At 57.0% G+C, this 17,594-nt stretch overlaps 2 protein-coding genes across 2 annotated transcripts in view; both read right to left on the bottom strand.

Moving 5' to 3' along the window:
• The window catches only part of LOC143808896 (uncharacterized), a 98,916-nt gene extending 81,821 nt beyond the window's left edge, over window positions 1-17,095 (bottom strand). The window contains exon 1 of one of the 2 annotated variants that reach the window (XM_077292077.1): window positions 16,911-17,095. In XM_077292077.1, coding sequence (XP_077148192.1) covers window positions 16,911-16,919 — 9 coding nt within the window. In that variant the 5' untranslated portion in view covers window positions 16,920-17,095. The remainder of the gene's footprint in view (window positions 1-16,910) is intronic. The other variant, XM_077292076.1, reaches the window with a different exon arrangement.
• LOC143808876 (uncharacterized) overlaps window positions 1-17,594 on the bottom strand; it is a 986,487-nt gene that overhangs the window by 393,069 nt on the left and 575,824 nt on the right.

Below are 17,594 nucleotides of genomic sequence, written 5' to 3'. Positions count from 1 at the left end.
TGCGCAGTCAGACACAGTTACTATGCCAACGCCTATGAAATCTACATCAGCTCACCAGGTCACAAGTTTTGTCAGATAATATCAGCTCTTAAAGTGACAGTACAGCACAATTCCAAACCACTATCCGTAGTCTTATGATTATTAGACTGTGGCCCGATTCTAACTCATCGGGTATTCTAGAATATGCATGTCCACGTAGTATATTGCACAGCCACGCAGTATACAGCGCAGAGCCGTGCAGTACACAGCGCAGAGCCGCGCAGTACACAGCGCAGAGCCGCGCAGTACACAGCGCAGAGCCGCGCAGTATAAAGCGCAGAGCCGCGCAGTACACAGCGCAGAGCCGCGCAGTACACAGCGCAGAGCCGTGCAGTACACAGCGCAGAGCCGCGCAGTATAAAGCGCAGAGCCGCGCAGTATAAAGCGCAGAGCCGCGCAGTACACAGCGCAGAGCCGCGCAGTACACAGCGCAGAGCCGTGCAGTACACAGCGCAGAGCCGCGCAGTATAAAGCGCAGAGCCGTGCAGTACACAGCGCAGAGCCGCGCAGTACACAGCGCAGAGCCGCGCAGTACACAGCGCAGAGCCGCGCAGTACACAGCGCAGAGCCGCGCAGTATAAAGCGCAGAGCCGCGCAGTATAAAGCGCAGAGCCGCGCAGTACACAGTGCAGAGCCGCGCAGTACACAGCGCAGAGCCGTGCAGTACACAGCGCAGAGCCGCGCAGTATAAAGCGCAGAGCCGTGCAGTACACAGCGCAGAGCCGCGCAGTACACAGCGCAGAGCCGTGCAGTACACAGCGCAGAGCCGCGCAGTATAAAGCGCAGAGCCGTGCAGTACACAGCGCAGAGCCGCGCAGTACACAGCGCAGAGCCGCGCAGTATAAAGCGCAGAGCCGCGCAGTACACAGCGCAGAGCCGCGCAGTACACAGCGCAGAGCCGTGCAGTACACAGCGCAGAGCCGCGCAGTTTAAAGCGCAGAGCCGTGCAGTACACAGCGCAGAGCCGCGCAGTACACAGCGCAGAGCCGTGCAGTACACAGCGCAGAGCCGCGCAGTATAAAGCGCAGAGCCGTGCAGTACACAGCGCAGAGCCGCGCAGTACACAGCGCAGAGCCGCGCAGTACACAGCGCAGAGCCGCGCAGTATAAAGCGCCGAGCCGCGCAGTATAAAGCGCAGAGCCGCGCAGTACACAGCGCAGAGCCGCGCAGTACACAGCGCAGAGCCGTGCAGTACACAGCGCAGAGCCGCGCAGTATAAAGCGCAGAGCCGTGCAGTACACAGCGCAGAGCCGCGCAGTACACAGCGCAGAGCCGTGCAGTACACAGCGCAGAGCCGCGCAGTATAAAGCGCAGAGCCGTGCAGTACACAGCGCAGAGCCGTGCAGTAAACAGCGCAGAGCCGCGCAGTACACAGCGCAGAGCCATGCAGTACACAGCGCAAAGCCGCGCAGTATAAAGCGCAGAGCCGCGCAGTATAAAGCGGAGAGCCGCGCAGTACACAGCGCAGAGCCGACCAGTACACAGCGCAGAGCCGCGCAGTAGACAGCGCAGAGCCGTGCAGTACAGAGCGCAGAGCCGCACAGTATAAAGCGCAGAGCCGCGCAGTATACCGCGCAGAGCCGTGCAGTACACAGCGCAGAGCCGTGCAGTACACAGCGCAGAGCCGCGCAGTACACAGCGCAGAGCCACGCAGTATACAGCGCAGAGCCGCGTAGTTATACTGCCCAGTCACGTAGTATATTGTCCAGTCACATAGTATACTGCATATCCCTGTTAAAAAAAAAAAGAATTAAAATAAAAAAGTTACATACTCACCTCCTGGAGCGGCCGGTATCTGATGGTTGTTGCACCTCCTAGAGCGGCCGGTACACGATGCTTGTTGCACCTGGAGTGGCCGGTACCCGATGCTTGTTGCGCGCTCCGGTCCCAAGAGTGCATTGCGGTCTCACGAGATGATGACGTAGCGGTGTTGTGAGACAGAAAGACGGAAGTGCCCTTAGATAATTAGATAGTAGATTACCCCGCTCACCAATTCGGAACCCGAGAGGCCCGGCCCACCAAATCGGACCCCGAGGGGCCCGGCCCACCAAATCGGACCCAGAGTGACCCCGCCCCCTAAATCAGACCCAGAGTGACCCCGCCCACCAAATCGGACCCAGAGTGGCTCCGCCCACCAAATCGGACCCAGAGTGACCCCTTCCACCAAATCAGACCCAGAGTGACCCCTTCCACCAAATCGGACCCAGAGTGACCCCTTCCACCAAATCGGGCCCAGAGTGACCCCGCCCACCAAATCGGACCCAGAGTGACCCCACCCACCAAATCGGACCCTGAGGTGCCCAGCCCACCAAATCAGACCCTGAGGTGCCCAGCCCACCAAATCGGACCGAGTGACCCCACCCACCAAATTGGTCCCTAAGGTGCCCCGCACACCAAATCGGACCCAGAGTGGCTCCGCCCACCGAATCGGACCCAGAGTGGCCGCGCCCACAGAATCGGACCAAAAGTGACCCCGCCCACCGAATCGGACCTAGATTTACCCCGCCCACAAAATCAGACCCAGATTGACCCAACCCACCAAATCGGACCGCCTGAGGGGCACCCAAGTGTGAAAGTCTTGCAGGGGCAGCCCGGGCACCATTCCAAAGCACTATCTGTAGTTCCTTCAGGAAATACCCATCTAGTTCTTATTATTATTCAGTCCGCACGTAATGCGGCCCGAACCGCTTCACTCACAGACTCCAGTGAGGTGTCATTTCGAAGCCAGCGTCCCCAAGAGGTGTGCTAAGTATTTTTCGTCTCGATCGGATTTGTAGTTTTGGCGCAATTTGCGTTTGAAAATGTTTTTTCCCCTCATTGTAATGCATTTCAATAGGGAAATTTTCCCATAGGTTATAATGGCCGGGTTTCTGAGGCAATTTGAAATGTACCTGCCACCGGGCTGATTAGCTCATTGATATGCGCAGTCAGGCCCAGTTACTATGCCAACGCCTGCGAACTGTACATGACCACACCAGCACAGTTTTGCCAGATAATATCAGCTCTTAAAGTGATAGCACAGCACAATTTCAAAGCACTATCTGTAGTGTTATTATAATTATTGCCCCGCTCACCAAATCGGACCCAGAGTGGCGCCGCCCGCCAAATCGGAACCAGAGTGGCGCCGCCCGCCAAATCAGAACCAGAGTGGCGCCGCCCGCCAGAGTGGCGCCGCCCGCCAAATCGGACCCAGAGTGGCGCCGCCCGCCAAATCGGACCCAGAGTGGCGCCGCCCACCAAATCGGACCCGGAGTGGCGCCACCCGCCAATATTGGACCCAGAGTGGCGCCACCCGCCAATATTGGACCCAGAGTGGCGCCGCCCGCCAATATCGGACCCAGAGTGGCGCCGCCCGCCAAATCGGACCCGGAGTGGCGCCACCTGCCAAATCGGACCCGGAGTGGCGCCGCCCGCCAAATCGGACCCGGAGTGGCGCCACCTGCCAAATCGGACCCAGAGTGGCGCCGCCCGCCAAATCGGACCTGGAGTGGCGCCGCCCGCCAGAGTGGCGCCGCCCGCCAAATCGGACCCGGAGTGGCGCCGCCCGCCAAATCGGACCCGGAGTGGCGCCGCCCGCCAAATCGGACCCGGAGTGGCACCGCCCGCCAAATCGGACCCGGAGTGGCACCGCCCGCTAAATCGGACCCGGAGTGGCGCCGCCCGCCAAATCGGACCCAGAGTGGCGCCGCCCGCCAAATCGGGCCCAGAGTGGCGCCGCCCGCCAAATCGGACCCAGAGTGGCGCCGCCCGCCAAATCGGACCCAGAGTGACCCCGCCCGCCAAATCGGACCCAGAGTGGCCTCAACCCTGAGGGGCTACAACTACCAAACCAGCGCCTGAGGGGCACCCAAGTGTGAAAGTCTTGCAGGGGCAGCCCGGGCACCATTCCAAAGCACTATCTGTAGTTCCTTCAGGAAATACCCATCTATTTCTCTCTGTTATCAGCCATTCCCCTGTCCTGCTGTCAGTCTATTCTCCCTGTTATCAGCCATTCCCCGTCCTGCTGTCAGTCTATTTCTCTCTGTTATCAGCCATTCCCCTGTCCTGCTGTCAGTCTATTTCTCTCTGTTATCAGCCATTCCCCGTCCTGCTGTCAGTCTATTTCTCTCTGTTATCAGCCATTCCCCTGTCCTGCTGTCAGTCTATTCTCTCTGTTATCAGCCATTCCCTTGTCCTGCTGTCAGTCTATTCTCTGTTATCAGCCATTCCCTTATCCTGCTGTCAGTCAGAGTGACCCGGGCCACCAAATCGGACCCAGAGTGACCCGGGCCACCAAATCGGACCCAGAGTGACCCGGGCCACCAAATCGGACCCAGAGTGACCCGGGCCACCAAATCGGACCCAGAGTGACCCGGGCCACCAAATCGGACCCAGAGTGACCCGGGCCACCAAATCGGACCCAGAGTGACCCGGCCCACCAAATCGGACCCAGAGTGACCCGGCCCACCAAATCGGACCCAGAGTGACCCGGCCCACCAAAATCGGACCCAGAGTGACCCGGCCCACCAAATCGGACCCAGAGTGACCCGGCCCACCAAATCGGACCCAGAGTGACCCGGCCCACCAAATCGGACCCAGAGTGACCCGGCCCACCAAATGGGCCCCAGAGTGACCCGGGCCACCAAATCGGCCCCAGAGTGACCCGGGCCACCAAATCGGACCCAGAGTGACCCGGCCCACCAAATCCTCAACTACCAAACCAGCGTCTGAGGGGCACCCAAGTGTGAAAGTCTTGCAGGGGCACCCGGGCACCATTCCAAAGCACTATCTGTAGTTCCTTCAGGAAATACCCATCTAGTTATAGTGCTTTGGAACAAAGCACTATACTGTTATTCCATCGTGGATAACTTCTTATTCTTCTTCTTATTATTATTATTAGGCTTTTTTCCGCAATTAATGCGGCCCAAACCGTAAAACGCACAGACTCCAGTGAGGTGTCATTTCGAAGCCAGCGTCCACGAGAGGTGTGCTAAGTATTTTTCATGTCGATCGGATTTGTAGTTTTGGCGCAATTTGCATTTGAAAATTGTTTCTCCCTCATTGGAAAGCATTGTTTCAATGCATTTCAATAGGGAAATTTTCCTATACGTTTAAAATGGCCTGGTTTCTGAGGCAATTTCTAAAAATAACTTAACTGCCAAATGCCACCTGGCTGATTAGCTCATTGATATGCGCAGTCAGACACAGTTACTATGCCAACGCCTACCAACTCCACCAGGTCACAGTTTTGTCAGATAATATCAGCTCTTAAAGTGACAGCACAGCACAATTTCAAAGCACTATCTGTAGTCTTATTATTATTACAGTATACAGCGCGGAGCCCCGCAGCATACAGCGCGGAGCCCCGCAGCATACAGCGCGGAGCCCCGCAGCATACAGCGCGGAGCCCCGCAGCATACAGCGCGGAGCCCCGCAGCATACAGCGCGGAGCCCCGCAGCATACAGCGCGGAGCCCCGCAGCATACAGCAGAGCCACGCAGCATACAGCAGAGCCCCGCAGCATACAGCAGAGCCCCGCAGCATACAGCAGAGCCCCGCAGCATACAGCAGAGCCCCGCAGCATACAGCAGAGCCCCGCAGCATACAGCAGAGCCCCGCAGCATACAGCAGAGCCCCGCAGCATACAGCGCAGAGCCGCGCAGCATACAGCGCAGAGCCCCGCAGCATAAAGCGCAGAGCCCCGCAGCATACAGCGCAGAGCCCCGCAGCATACAGCGCAGAGCCCCGCAGCATAAAGCGCAGAGCCCCGCAGCATACAGCGCAGAGTATGTGAAAAGTAAGTGTCCCCCCGGCCCCGTGTGTGAAAAGTAAGTGCCCCCCGGCCCCGTGTGTGAAAAGTAAGTGCCCCCCCAGCCCCGTGTGTGAAAAGTAAGTGCCCCCCAGCCCCGTGTGTGAAAAGTAAGTGCCCCCCCAGCCCCGTGTGTGAAAAGTAAGTGCCCCCCCCGGCCCCGTGTGTGAAAAGTAAGTGCCCCCCCGGCCCCGTGTGTGAAAAGTAAGTGCCCCCCGGCCCCGTGTGTGAAAAGTAAGTGCGCCCCCGGCCCCGTGTGCAAAAGTAAGTGCGCCCCTGGCCCCGTGTGCAAAAGTAAGTGCGCCCCGTGTGCAAAAGTAAGTGCGCCCCGTGTGCAAAAGTAAGTGCGCCCCGGCCCCGTGTGCAAAAGTAAGTGCCCCCTGCCCACCAAATCGGACCCAGAGTGACCCGGGCCACCAAATCGGACCCAGAGTGACCCGGGCCACCAAATCGGACCCAGAGTGACCCGGGCCACCAAATCGGACCCAGAGTGACCCGGGCCACCAAATCGGACCCAGAGTGACCCGGGCCACCAAATCGGACCCAGAGTGACCCGGGCCACCAAATCAGCCCCAGAGTGACCCGGGCCACCAAATCGGGCCCAGAGTGACCCGGGCCACCAAATCGGGCCCAGAGTGACCCGGGCCACCAAATCGGGCCCAGATTGACCCGGGCCACCAAATCGGGCCCAGAGTGACCCGGGTTGACCAAATCGGGCCCAGAGTGACCCGGGCCACCAAATCGGGCCCAGAGTGACCCGGGCCACCAAATGGGACCCAGAGTGACCCGGGCCACCAAATGGGACCCAGAGTGACCCGGGCCACCAAATGGGACCCAGAGTGACCCGGCCCACCAAATGGGACCCAGAGTGACCCGGCCCACCAAATGGGACCCAGAGTGACCCGGCCCACCAAATGGGACCCAGAGTGACCCGGCCCACCAAATGGGACCCAGAGTGACCCGGCCCACCAAATGGGACCCAGAGTGACCCGGCCCACCAAATCGGACCCAGAGTGACCCGGCCCACCAAATCGGACCCAGAGTGACCCGGCCCACCAAGCCTCAACCCTGAGGGGCTACAACTACCAAACCAGCGCCTGAGGGGCACCCAAGTGTGAAAGTCTTGCAGGGGCAGCCCGGGCACCATTCCAAAGCACTCTGTAGTTCCTTCAGGAAATACCCATCTAGTTCTTCTTATTATTATTCAGTCCGCACGTAATGCGGCCCGAACCGCTTCACTCACAGACTCCAGTGAGGTGTCATTTCGAAGCCAGCGTCCCCAAGAGGTGTGCTAAGTATTTTTCGTGTCGATCGGATTTGTAGTTTTGGCGCAATTTGCGTTTGAAAATGTTTTTTCCCCTCATTGTAATGCATTTCAATAGGGAAATTTTCCCATAGGTTATAATGGCCGGGTTTCTGAGGCAATTTGAAATGTACCTGCCACCTGGCTGATTAGCTCATTGATATGTGCAGTCAGGCCCAGTTACTATGCCAACGCCTGCGAACTGTACATGACCACACCAGCACAGTTTTGCCAGATAATATCAGCTCTTAAAGTGATAGCACAGCACAATTTCAAAGCACTATCTGTAGTGTTATTATAATTATTGCCCCGCTCACCAAATCGGACCCAGTGTGGCGCCGCCCGCCAAATCGGACCCAGAGTGGCGCCGCCTGCCAAATCGGACCCAGAGTGGCGCCGCCCGCCAAATCGGACCCAGAGTGGCGCCGCCCGCCAAATCGGACCCGGAGTGGTGCCGCCCGCCAGAGTGGCGCCGCCCGCCAAATCGGACCCGGAGTGGCGCCGCCCGCCAAATCGGACCCGGGGTGGCGCCGCCCGCCAAATCGGACCCGGGGTGGCGCCGCCCGCCAAATCGGACCCGGGGTGGCGCCGCCCGCCAAATCGGACCCAGAGTGGCGCCGCCCGCCAAATCGGACCCAGAGTGACCGGGCCCACCGAATCGGACCCAGAGTGACCGGGCTCACCGAATCGGACCCAGAGTGACCCGGCCCACCGAATCAGACCCAGAGTGACCCGGCCCACCGAATCGGACCCAGAGTGACCCGGCCCACCGAATCGGACCCAGAGTGACCCGGCCCACCGAATCGGACCCAGAGTGACCCGGCCCACCGAATCGGACCCAGAGTGACCCCGAACACCAAATCGGACCCAAAGTGACCCCGCCCACCGAATCGGACCTAGATTTACCCCGCCCACAAAATCGAACCGCCTGAGGGGCACCCAAATGTGAAAGTGCACCATTCCAAAGCACTATCTGTAGTTCCTTCAGGAAATACCCATCTAGTTCTTATTATTATTATTCAGTCCGCACGTAATGCGGCCCGAACCGCTAAACTCACAGACTCCAGTGAGGTGTCATTTCGAAGCCAGCGTTCCTGAGAGGTGTGCTAAGTATTTTTCGTGTCGATCGGATTTGTAGTTTTGGCGCAATTTGCGTTTGAAAATGCCACCAAATCGGACCCAGAGTGACCCGGGCCACCAAATCGGACCCAGAGTGACCCGGGCCACCAAATCGGACCCAGAGTGACCCGGGCCACCAAATCGGACCCAGAGTGACCCGGGCCACCAAATCGGGCCCAGAGTGACCCGGGTTGACCAAATCGGGCCCAGAGTGACCCGGGCCACCAAATCGGGCCCAGAGTGACCCGGGCCACCAAATCGGACCAAGAGTGACCCGGGCCACCAAATGGGACCCAGAGTGACCCGGGCCACCAAATCGGGCCCAGAGTGACCCGGGTTGACCAAATCGGGCCCAGAGTGACCTGGGTTGACCAAATCGGGCCCAGAGTGACCCGGGCCACCAAATCGGGCCCAGAGTGACCCGGGCCACCAAATCGGACCAAGAGTGACCCGGGCCACTAAATGGGACCCAGAGTGACCCGGGCCACCAAATGGGACCCAGAGTGACCCGGGCCACCAAATGGGACCCAGAGTGACCCGGCCCACCAAATGGGACCCAGAGTGACCCGGCCCACCAAATGGGACCCAGAGTGACCCGGCCCACCAAATGGGACCCAGAGTGACCCGGCCCACCAAGCCTCAACCCTGAGGGGCTACAACTACCAAACCAGCGCCTGAGGGGCACCCAAGTGTGAAAGTCTTGCAGGGGCAGCCCGGGCACCATTCCAAAGCACTATCTGTAGTTCCTTCAGGAAATACCCATCTAGTATTATTGTTGTAATCCGAACGTGGTAAACTTATTATTATTCAGTTTTTTTCTGCAATTAATGCGGCCCGAACCGCTGCATGCACAGACTCCAGTGAGGCGTCATTTCGAAGCCAGCGTCCACGAGAGGTGTGCTAAGTATTTTTCGTGTCGATCCGTTTTTTAGTTTTTTTAAAAATTGCATTTAAAAAAAAAATTTCCCATAGGAGATAATGGCGAACTTTCCATTACCCCCAACTTGACCTTCCAAAGATGGCAGCTATGCAAATATACGGTGTCCATTTTAGGACATGATCATTTATCAATGTCAAACATCAGAATAAAGTGACTATGACACCCTCTCGTCCCGTGTGTGAAAAGTAAGTGCACCCCAATCCCGTGGGTGAAAAGTGCACCGCGTGGCCCCGCCCCCCAAATCTGACCCCGAGTGGCCCCGCCCCCCAAATGGGTCCCAGAGTGACCCCGCCCCCCAAATGGGTCCCAGAGTGACCCCGCCCCCCAAATGGGTCCCAGAGTGACCCCGCCCCCCAAATGGGTCCCAGAGTGACCCCGCCCCCCAAATGGGTCCCAGAGTGACCCCGCCCCCCAAATGGGTCCCAGAGTGACCCCGCCCCCCAAATGGGTCCCAGAGTGGCCCCGCCCCCCAAATGGGTCCCAGAGTGACCCCGCCCGCCAAATGGGTCACAGATTGACCCAACCCACCAAATCGGACCCAGAGTGACTCCGCCTACCAAATCGGACCGCCTGAGGGGCACCCAAGTGTGAAAGTCTTGCAGGGGCAGCCCTGGCACCATTCCAAAGCACTATCTGTAGTTCCTTCAGGAAATACCCATCTAGTTCTAGTTGCTGATGTCATGAACCTTTTAATCCAGCGATGACCAGCTAGATCTTGGTCGAAAACAGATCTGTGCAGAGACCTGGACCTTGAGGGTACAGGGCCTAAGATCTAATTCCAAGCCTTTTTGTAAAAAATCCAATATGATGGGTATATTAGGCTTGAGAGGGTCTGGAAGGTTAGGCAAACAGAATGATGAAAACTTTTTCCAGATTTTATTGTAGATGGCGATGGTTACTGGTTTTCTCGATTTTTGGAGAGTAGCTATGACAGGGATCGATAACCCTTTAGCTTTTAGTACCTGGGCTTCAGCAACCACGCCGCCAAGCTCCACTTCTGAGGGTCTGAGTGGAGAATGGGACCCTGAGAGAGAAGGTTGTGCTTTATTGGTAACATTACCGGTCCATCCACTTGTAGTTGGATGATCAAGTTGAACCAACTTCTTTTGGGCCACAATGGAGCTATCAGAATAGTAGGAGTCTTTTCTATTCGTATCTTCCGTAGAACCTTGGCAAGAATTGGGATTGGCGGAAACGCGTAAGCTAGGTGAAAATGCCAGTCTTGACTCAAGGCATCTAGCCCCCTGGGATTGCCTCTTGGGTTCAAGGAAAAAAAGGTTCCGACTTTTGCGTTCTGGTGAGAGGCAAAGAGGTCGACGTCTGGATGACCCCACTTGTGTACCAACATGTTGAATGTTTGAAGATCCAGGCTCCATTCGCCAGGATGAATATCCTGGCGACTTAGGTAGTCCGCCTGAATATTTGTAGTACCCTTCAGGTGGATTGCCGTCAGGGACAGCAAGTGTTTTTCGGCCCAAGAAAAGATTCGAGTGGAGATCTTTTTCAGACTGAGGATCCTTGTACTGCCCTGGTGCCTGATGTGAGCCACCGTGGTCATGTTGTCCAAATATATCTGAACATGTTGTCCAGAAATCTGACGACTTGCCGCTAACAGGGTCTCTTCCACAGCTTTGAGCTCTCTGAAGTTTGACGATTTCTCGGTGATCGACTGGTTCCAGAGACCTTGATAGGGGACATGGTTTATTATGGCTCCCCAGCCCCTCTTGCTGGCATCTGTTTTGATCGTGATCAGAGGAGACTGAATCCAGCATACACCTTTCAGGAGGTTTCTGGGATTCATCCACCATGTCAAGGAAGCTTTTACTCTGCCCGGTGTGTGGATTCTCTTGGTAAGAGTGCCAGGTCAACCATCCCAATTGCCTACAATGTGGGCTTGGAGGGTCCTTGAGTGAGCTTGAGCCCAAGCCACCGATTGTATGCAGCCTGTCATGGAGCCCAACAGCGACATTCCCTCTCGTAGAGTAGGAGATCTCATCTCTTTGAACTTCCTGATTTTTGTTACTAAAGGAAGTCTGTGATCGTCTGGGAGAAAGGACATTTGTTTTGCCGAGTCCAGAATCACTCCCAGAAATCTCCTGGTTTTTGAAGGTTGAAGCTGGGATTTCCCTAGATTTGGAATCCAACCTAGGGATCTCAATATCTCTAGGGTGGTCGAGACGTGGGATATCAGGGTTACCTCGCTGGAGGCTACTATCAGAAGGTCGTCCAGATAGGGCACTATGCAAACACCTTGTCTCCGGATAAATTACATTACTTCTGACATAACCTTGGAGAACACCCTCGGTGCCGAGGAAATGCCGAAGGGAAGGACTCCAAACTGATAGTGCTCCACCCGATAACTCCCCTGTATCGCAAACCTGAGATATTTTTTGTGTCTCGAATGAATAGGAATGTGGAAATACGCATCCTTTAGGTCGATGGTTGCCATAAAGGAGTGATGTTCTATCAGAGGGATTGCAGATCTTACGGACTCCATCTTGAACTTGCGATATTTCACATGCTGATTCAGACCCTTCAAGTTTATAATAATTCGGACGTCCCCTGAAGGTTTGGGGACCAGGAAAAGTCAGGAATAATGTCCCTTTCCCCATTCCGATTGTGGAACTGGGGAGATCACTTTTGATCTCAAAAGATCTTTGAGACCCAAGGACAACAGACTGCGATCCCTTGATGTTGAAAGGGTAGTAATCTTTAGACCCTGAGGGGGGGGAGAATTTAACTCTATTAAAAGGCCCTCCTTGATGACGTTGAGAACTCAGTGGGAATTGGTGATATTTTCCCACTGACCCACATATTTCGAGAGTCTTCCCCCCACCGGGTCGGAGTCATTGTTTGTCCTGTTGGGACTGCTGCTGCTGCTGTTGTGGGACGAAAATATTTTTTCCCCTACCCTTTGCGTAGCTCCATCTGCCGGTTTTACCTCTCGTTTGAGAGGGCTGAGATTGTGGGCCACGAAAAAAACGTTTCCTAGGTTGCTTTTGTTCCGGGAGCGCTTTTTTCTTGTTGGTTGCCATATCGAGAATATCGTCTAAGGCTGGACCGAAAACATAATCTCCTTTAAAGGGTATGGCACACAGCTTGGCCTTAGAAGTGATATCCCCACTCCATAGCTTAAGCCAGAGAGCTCTTCTGGCAGAGTTGGAGAGTACAAGGGATCTGGCGGCGACTCTTACGGATTCCAGAGAAGCGTCCGCCAAAAAACCTGTAGCCTTATGCAGAATGGGGAGTGAATCCAATATCTCGCCTCTTGAGGTACCTTGAGATATGTGGGTTTCTAATTTTTCAAGCCAGCAGGAGAGGGCCCTAGCCACACAGGTAGAGGCGACGTTAGCCTTAAGGACAGACATAGAAGTTTCCCATGACTTCCTCAGGAGACTTTCAATTTTTCTATCCATAGGATCCTTCAATTGTGAAGAATCGTCAAAGGGGAGCGCAGTTCTTTTGGCGACCCTAGCCACCTGCACATCGACCTTAGGAATGTCCAATTTAATAAGATCATCTTCAAGAGGAAATCTATGCTTCATTTCTGAAGGAGTACTGAGTCGTTTCTCAGGTAGATCCCATTCCTGATTAATCATACTAACAATGTTAGCATGAACTGGAAAACCCACTCTCTTCTCCGATGTAAGCCCACCAAACATCTGATCCTGTATGGACTGCGGTACAGGTTCCTCTTCTAGTCCCATCGTGTTACGAACAGCAGAGACTAGATCCTCAATATGTTCTGAGGAAAACAGGTATTTCCTGACCTCAGCTTTAGGTGATACTGGATCCTCCCAGCCAACGGATGAGGCATGAGAGAGGTCCGAGTCAGAATCAGATTCAACAACCTGAATTTTCCTCTTCTTAGCCGGGGAATGAGGTTGCGGCTGCGGAGGTGGAGGTGGAGGTGTAAAAGCTGCCAGGGAAGATTGTACCTCCTGTTTTACCAGTGAGCGAATTTCATCTAGTAGAGATGGTTGCTCAGCTTTTATTACTCTGTCAGTGCATGGCTGGCAGAGCTTCTTATCCCAGTTAGGAGGGAATTTAGCAGAACAGACTGGGCACTTCTTCCTATAGGTGGCTTTAGGGGCAGATTTTTCTCCCTGAAATATACAAAGGGAGAGAGGGGTGAAGACTTCTAACCCTCTAACTACACTCCTCCCGGATCCCATCCCTGCAAACACTCACAGTAGCAGGGGTGGCGCTGGGCTCCGCAGACGCAGGGCACAAGGAACCATCCATACTGGGGAAATAGCCTTACCTCAGTGGTGGTTCAGCAGGATTTTATGGACGCCGTCCTTAACACCTGCCTCCAGCGATTAGACATCCCCCTCCCCCTCCAGGATCCATGTGAGGGAGCTCCTAGGTCCGACACGCCGGCCGGCGAAACCCGGAAGTACCGGCTTCACAGTGTATGAGGCAACCGGAAGTGACGCGCGAGAGCCGCTGACGTCACTTCCGGGACGCCGAGCCGACCGAATGGAGGGGGAGAACGCCGGGCAGCTCCAGGAGGAACCCGGTCGGGGATCCCAGGCCTGCTTTGCCCTCGTGGGGGCGCGGGAAGGCCGGGAGGGGGTCCCAAGGCACCTGCAAGCAGGACGACGGGAGCAGCATAAGGAGGAGGCTGAGAGCGACCGCCTGCTGCCCGGCTTTACAGGCAAAGCCTGAGAAGGTACCGTAGCCGCCGGCCACTACAGCACATGGAAACCTCTCCCTGTCCCATGGGGAACAGGAAAGACACTGGAAAGTGGGAGGTGGGAGGTCCTTTTAACCTCTCTGAATTTCCTGTTCCCCATTAGGGCAAAGAGACAACCTCCATATGCCGTCGTGGAAGGTGACTAGAGAAATTTACATTGCTGTCAATGGGTGCACTAACGGACCCGTTGCACGGCGTTAATTGCGACATTTTCGCCGTGCAATGCTGACCGTTAGCGATCACCCAATAGCGCAATGTGAACCTAGCCTTACCCTGACTGACCTGAGGGTAAGGGGGGCGCCAGAGAGCTGCAAGTTCCAAACCGGAACTGGGATATAAATAAATCCCCTTCAGAAAAGAACTGGGGGCAACCAAACCACCGCGGTTCATGACAGATATGAAATGGGGTCTGGCCATTTAAAATCTGCACTCATAAGCCTCCTCTCTCCTCCTCCTCCCCCCATACGCCACCTCTCCCCTCCTCCCCCCATACGCCACCTCTCCCCTCCTCCCCCCATACGCCACCTCTCCCCTCCTCCCCCCATACGCCACCTCTCCCCTCCTCCCCCCATACGCCACCTCTCCCCTCCTCCCCCCATACGCCACCTCTCCCCTCCTCCCCCATACGCCACCTCTCCCCTCCTCCCCCATACGCCTCCTCTCTCCTCCCCCCCATACGCCTCCTCTCTCCTCCTCCTCCCCCCATATGCCTCCTCTCTCCTCCCCCCCATACGCCTCCTCTCTCCTCCTCCCCCCATACGCCTCCTCTCTCCTCCTCCCCCCCCATACGCCTCCTCTCTCCTCCTCCTCCCCCCATACGCCTCCTCTCTCCTCCTCCTCCCCCCATACGCCTCCTCTCTCCTCCTCCTCCCCCCATACGCCTCCTCTCTCCTCCTCCTCCCCCCATACGCCTCCTCTCTCCTCCTCCTCCCCCCATACGCCTCCTCTCTCCTCCTCCTCCCCCCCATACGCCTCCTCTCTCCTCCTCCTCCCCCCCATACGCCTCCTCTCTCCTCCCCCCATACGCCACCTCTCCTCCTCCTCCCCCCCATACGCCTCCTCTCCTCCTCCTCCTCCCCCCCATACGCCTCCTCTCTCCTCCCCCCATACGCCTCCTCTCTCCTCCTCCTCCCCCCATACACCTCCTCTCTCCTCCTCCTCCCCCCCATACGCCTCCTCTCTCCTCCTCCTATACGCCACCTCTCCCCTCCTCCCCCCATACGCCTCTCCTCTCCTCCCCCCCATACGCCTCCTCTCCTCCCCCCCATACGCCTCCTCTCTCCTCCCCCCATACACCTCCTCTCTCCTCCTCCTCCCCCCATACGCCTCCTCTCTCCTCCTCCTCCCCCCCATACGCCTCCTCTCTCCTCCTCCTCCCCCCATACGCCACCTCTCCCCTCCTCCCCCCATACGCCTCCTCTCCCCTCCTCCCCCCATACGCCTCCTCTCCTCCTCCTCCCCCCATACGCCTCCTCTCTCCTCCCCCCCATACGCCTCCTCTCTCCTCCTCCTCCCCATACGCCTCCTCTCTCCTCCTCCTCCCCCCATACGCCTCCTCTCTCCTCCCTCCTCCCCATACGCCTCCTCTCTCCTCCTCCCCCCACGCCTCCTCTCTCCTCCTCCTCCCCCCCATACGCCTCCTCCTCCTCCTCCCCCCCATACGCCTCCTCTCTCCTCCTCCCCCCATACACCTCAGCTCTCTCCTCCTCCCCCCATACACCTCAGCTCTCTCCTCCTCCCCCATACACCTCAGCTCTCTCCTCCTCTCCCCATACACCTCAGCTCTCTCCTCCTCCCCCCATACACCTCAGCTCTCCTCCTCCCCCCATACACCTCAGCTATCTCCTCCTCCCCCCATACACCTCCTCTCTCCTCCCCCCCCATACACCTCAGCTCTCCTCCTCCCCTCATACACCTCAGCTCTCCTCCCCCCCATACACCTCAGCTCTCTCCTCCTCCTCCCCCCATACGCCACCTCTCCCCTCCTCCCCCCATACGCCTCCTCTCCCCTCCCTCCCCCCATACGCCTCCTCTCTCCTCCTCCCCCCATACGCCTCCTCTCTCCTCCTCCCTCCCCCCATACGCCTCCTCTCTCCTCCTCCTCCCCCCCATACGCCTCCTCTCTCCTCCTCCTCCCCCCATACGCCTCCTCTCTCCTCCTCCTCCCCATACGCCTCCTCTCTCCTCCCCCCCATACGCCTCCTCTCCTCCTCCTCCCCCCATACGCCTCCTCTCCTCCCCCTCCCCCCATACGCCTCCTCTCCTCCCCTCATAAGCCTCCTCTCTCCTCCCCCCATACGCCTCCTCCTCCTCCCCCCATACGCCTCCTCTCTCCTCCTCCTCCCCCATACGCCTCCTCTCTCCTCCCTCCTCCCCCCATACGCCTCCTCTCTCCTCCTCCTCCCCCCCATACGCCTCCTCTCCTCCCCCCCATACGCCTCCTCTCCTCCTCCTCCCCATACGCCTCCTCTCCTCCTCCCACCATACGCCTCCTCTCTCCTCCTCCTCCCCCCCATACGCCTCCTCTCTCCTCCCCCCCATACGCCTCCTCTCTCCTCCTCCTCCCCATACGCCTCCTCTCTCCTCCTCCCCCCACGCCTCCTCTCTCCCTCCTCCTCCCCCCATACGCCTCCTCTCTCCTCCCCCCCATACGCCTCCTCTCTCCTCCTCCTCCCCATACGCCTCCTCTCTCCTCCTCCCCCCACGCCTCCTCTCTCCTCCTCCTCCCCCCCATACGCCTCCTCTCTCCTCCTCCTCCCCCCCATACGCCTCCTCTCTCCTCCTCCTCCCCCCATACGCCTCCTCTCTCCTCCTCCTCCCCCCCATACGCCTCCTCTCTCCTCCTCCCCTATACACCTCAGCTCTCTCCTCCTCTCCCCATACACCTCAGCTCTCTCCTCCTCCCCCCATACACCTCCTCTCTCCTCCCCCCCCCCATACACCTCAGCCCTCCTCCTCCCCCCCCATACACCTCCTCTCTCACTTCCCTCTCACCCTCCCACAATCCTCTGCGGCCTCTCACCTTGCACATAATGGACAGCAGATAGCAGCCGGAGCCGCGGGTCCTGTACAGCGGCAGACACCAGAGACAACAACCTGCACTGCAGCAGCAGCTAAAGGACCTGCGATGACATCAGCACCACGTGACTATAATGGGCGGAGATAAGGCGGGGCTTGCAGGAAGTGACGTCACTGATAGACGCGTCCTGTGCAGTCAGATGGTGGAGGCTGACTACGAGAGAGGAGGGAGCTGCTGACGTCACACGGTCATGTGATCGCGGTCTGTCACTCGTCTCGGTCCAGGTGCAGGCGTTCATTTGTAGTAGTGATGGGTAAAATGCGATTTTTGGGTGAGCCGACTCTTTTGGATCGGCTCACCAAAAAGAACCGGTTCTTTTGGCTCCCAAAATGGCTCTTCATTTTTTACCTTTGCATTTTAATTTACAGCCAAATTCTGGAATGTTTTAATCCATCATTTTAGCAAAAATCTTCACACATGGCCATTTATGACATAAAAGAGTATAATTTCCAGAATAACCAGATTTTATATTATTTGCTGTAAAAAGTAACAAACACAAATCAACCTGCAAATCAGCAACAGAATACGACTTTGCACGTAGCCTTAGGCTAGTTTCACACTTGCGTTTTTGTCTGCATGCGTTTTTTAAAAAAACGCATGTGTGAAAAACGCATGTAAACGCGGTAA

This window comes from Ranitomeya variabilis, chromosome 2 (genome assembly GCF_051348905.1).
Source record: "Ranitomeya variabilis isolate aRanVar5 chromosome 2, aRanVar5.hap1, whole genome shotgun sequence".
NCBI lineage: Eukaryota > Metazoa > Chordata > Amphibia > Anura > Dendrobatidae > Ranitomeya > Ranitomeya variabilis.
Note: the sequence above shows the minus strand (reverse complement) of the source record. Positions and strands in the feature narration are given on the sequence as shown.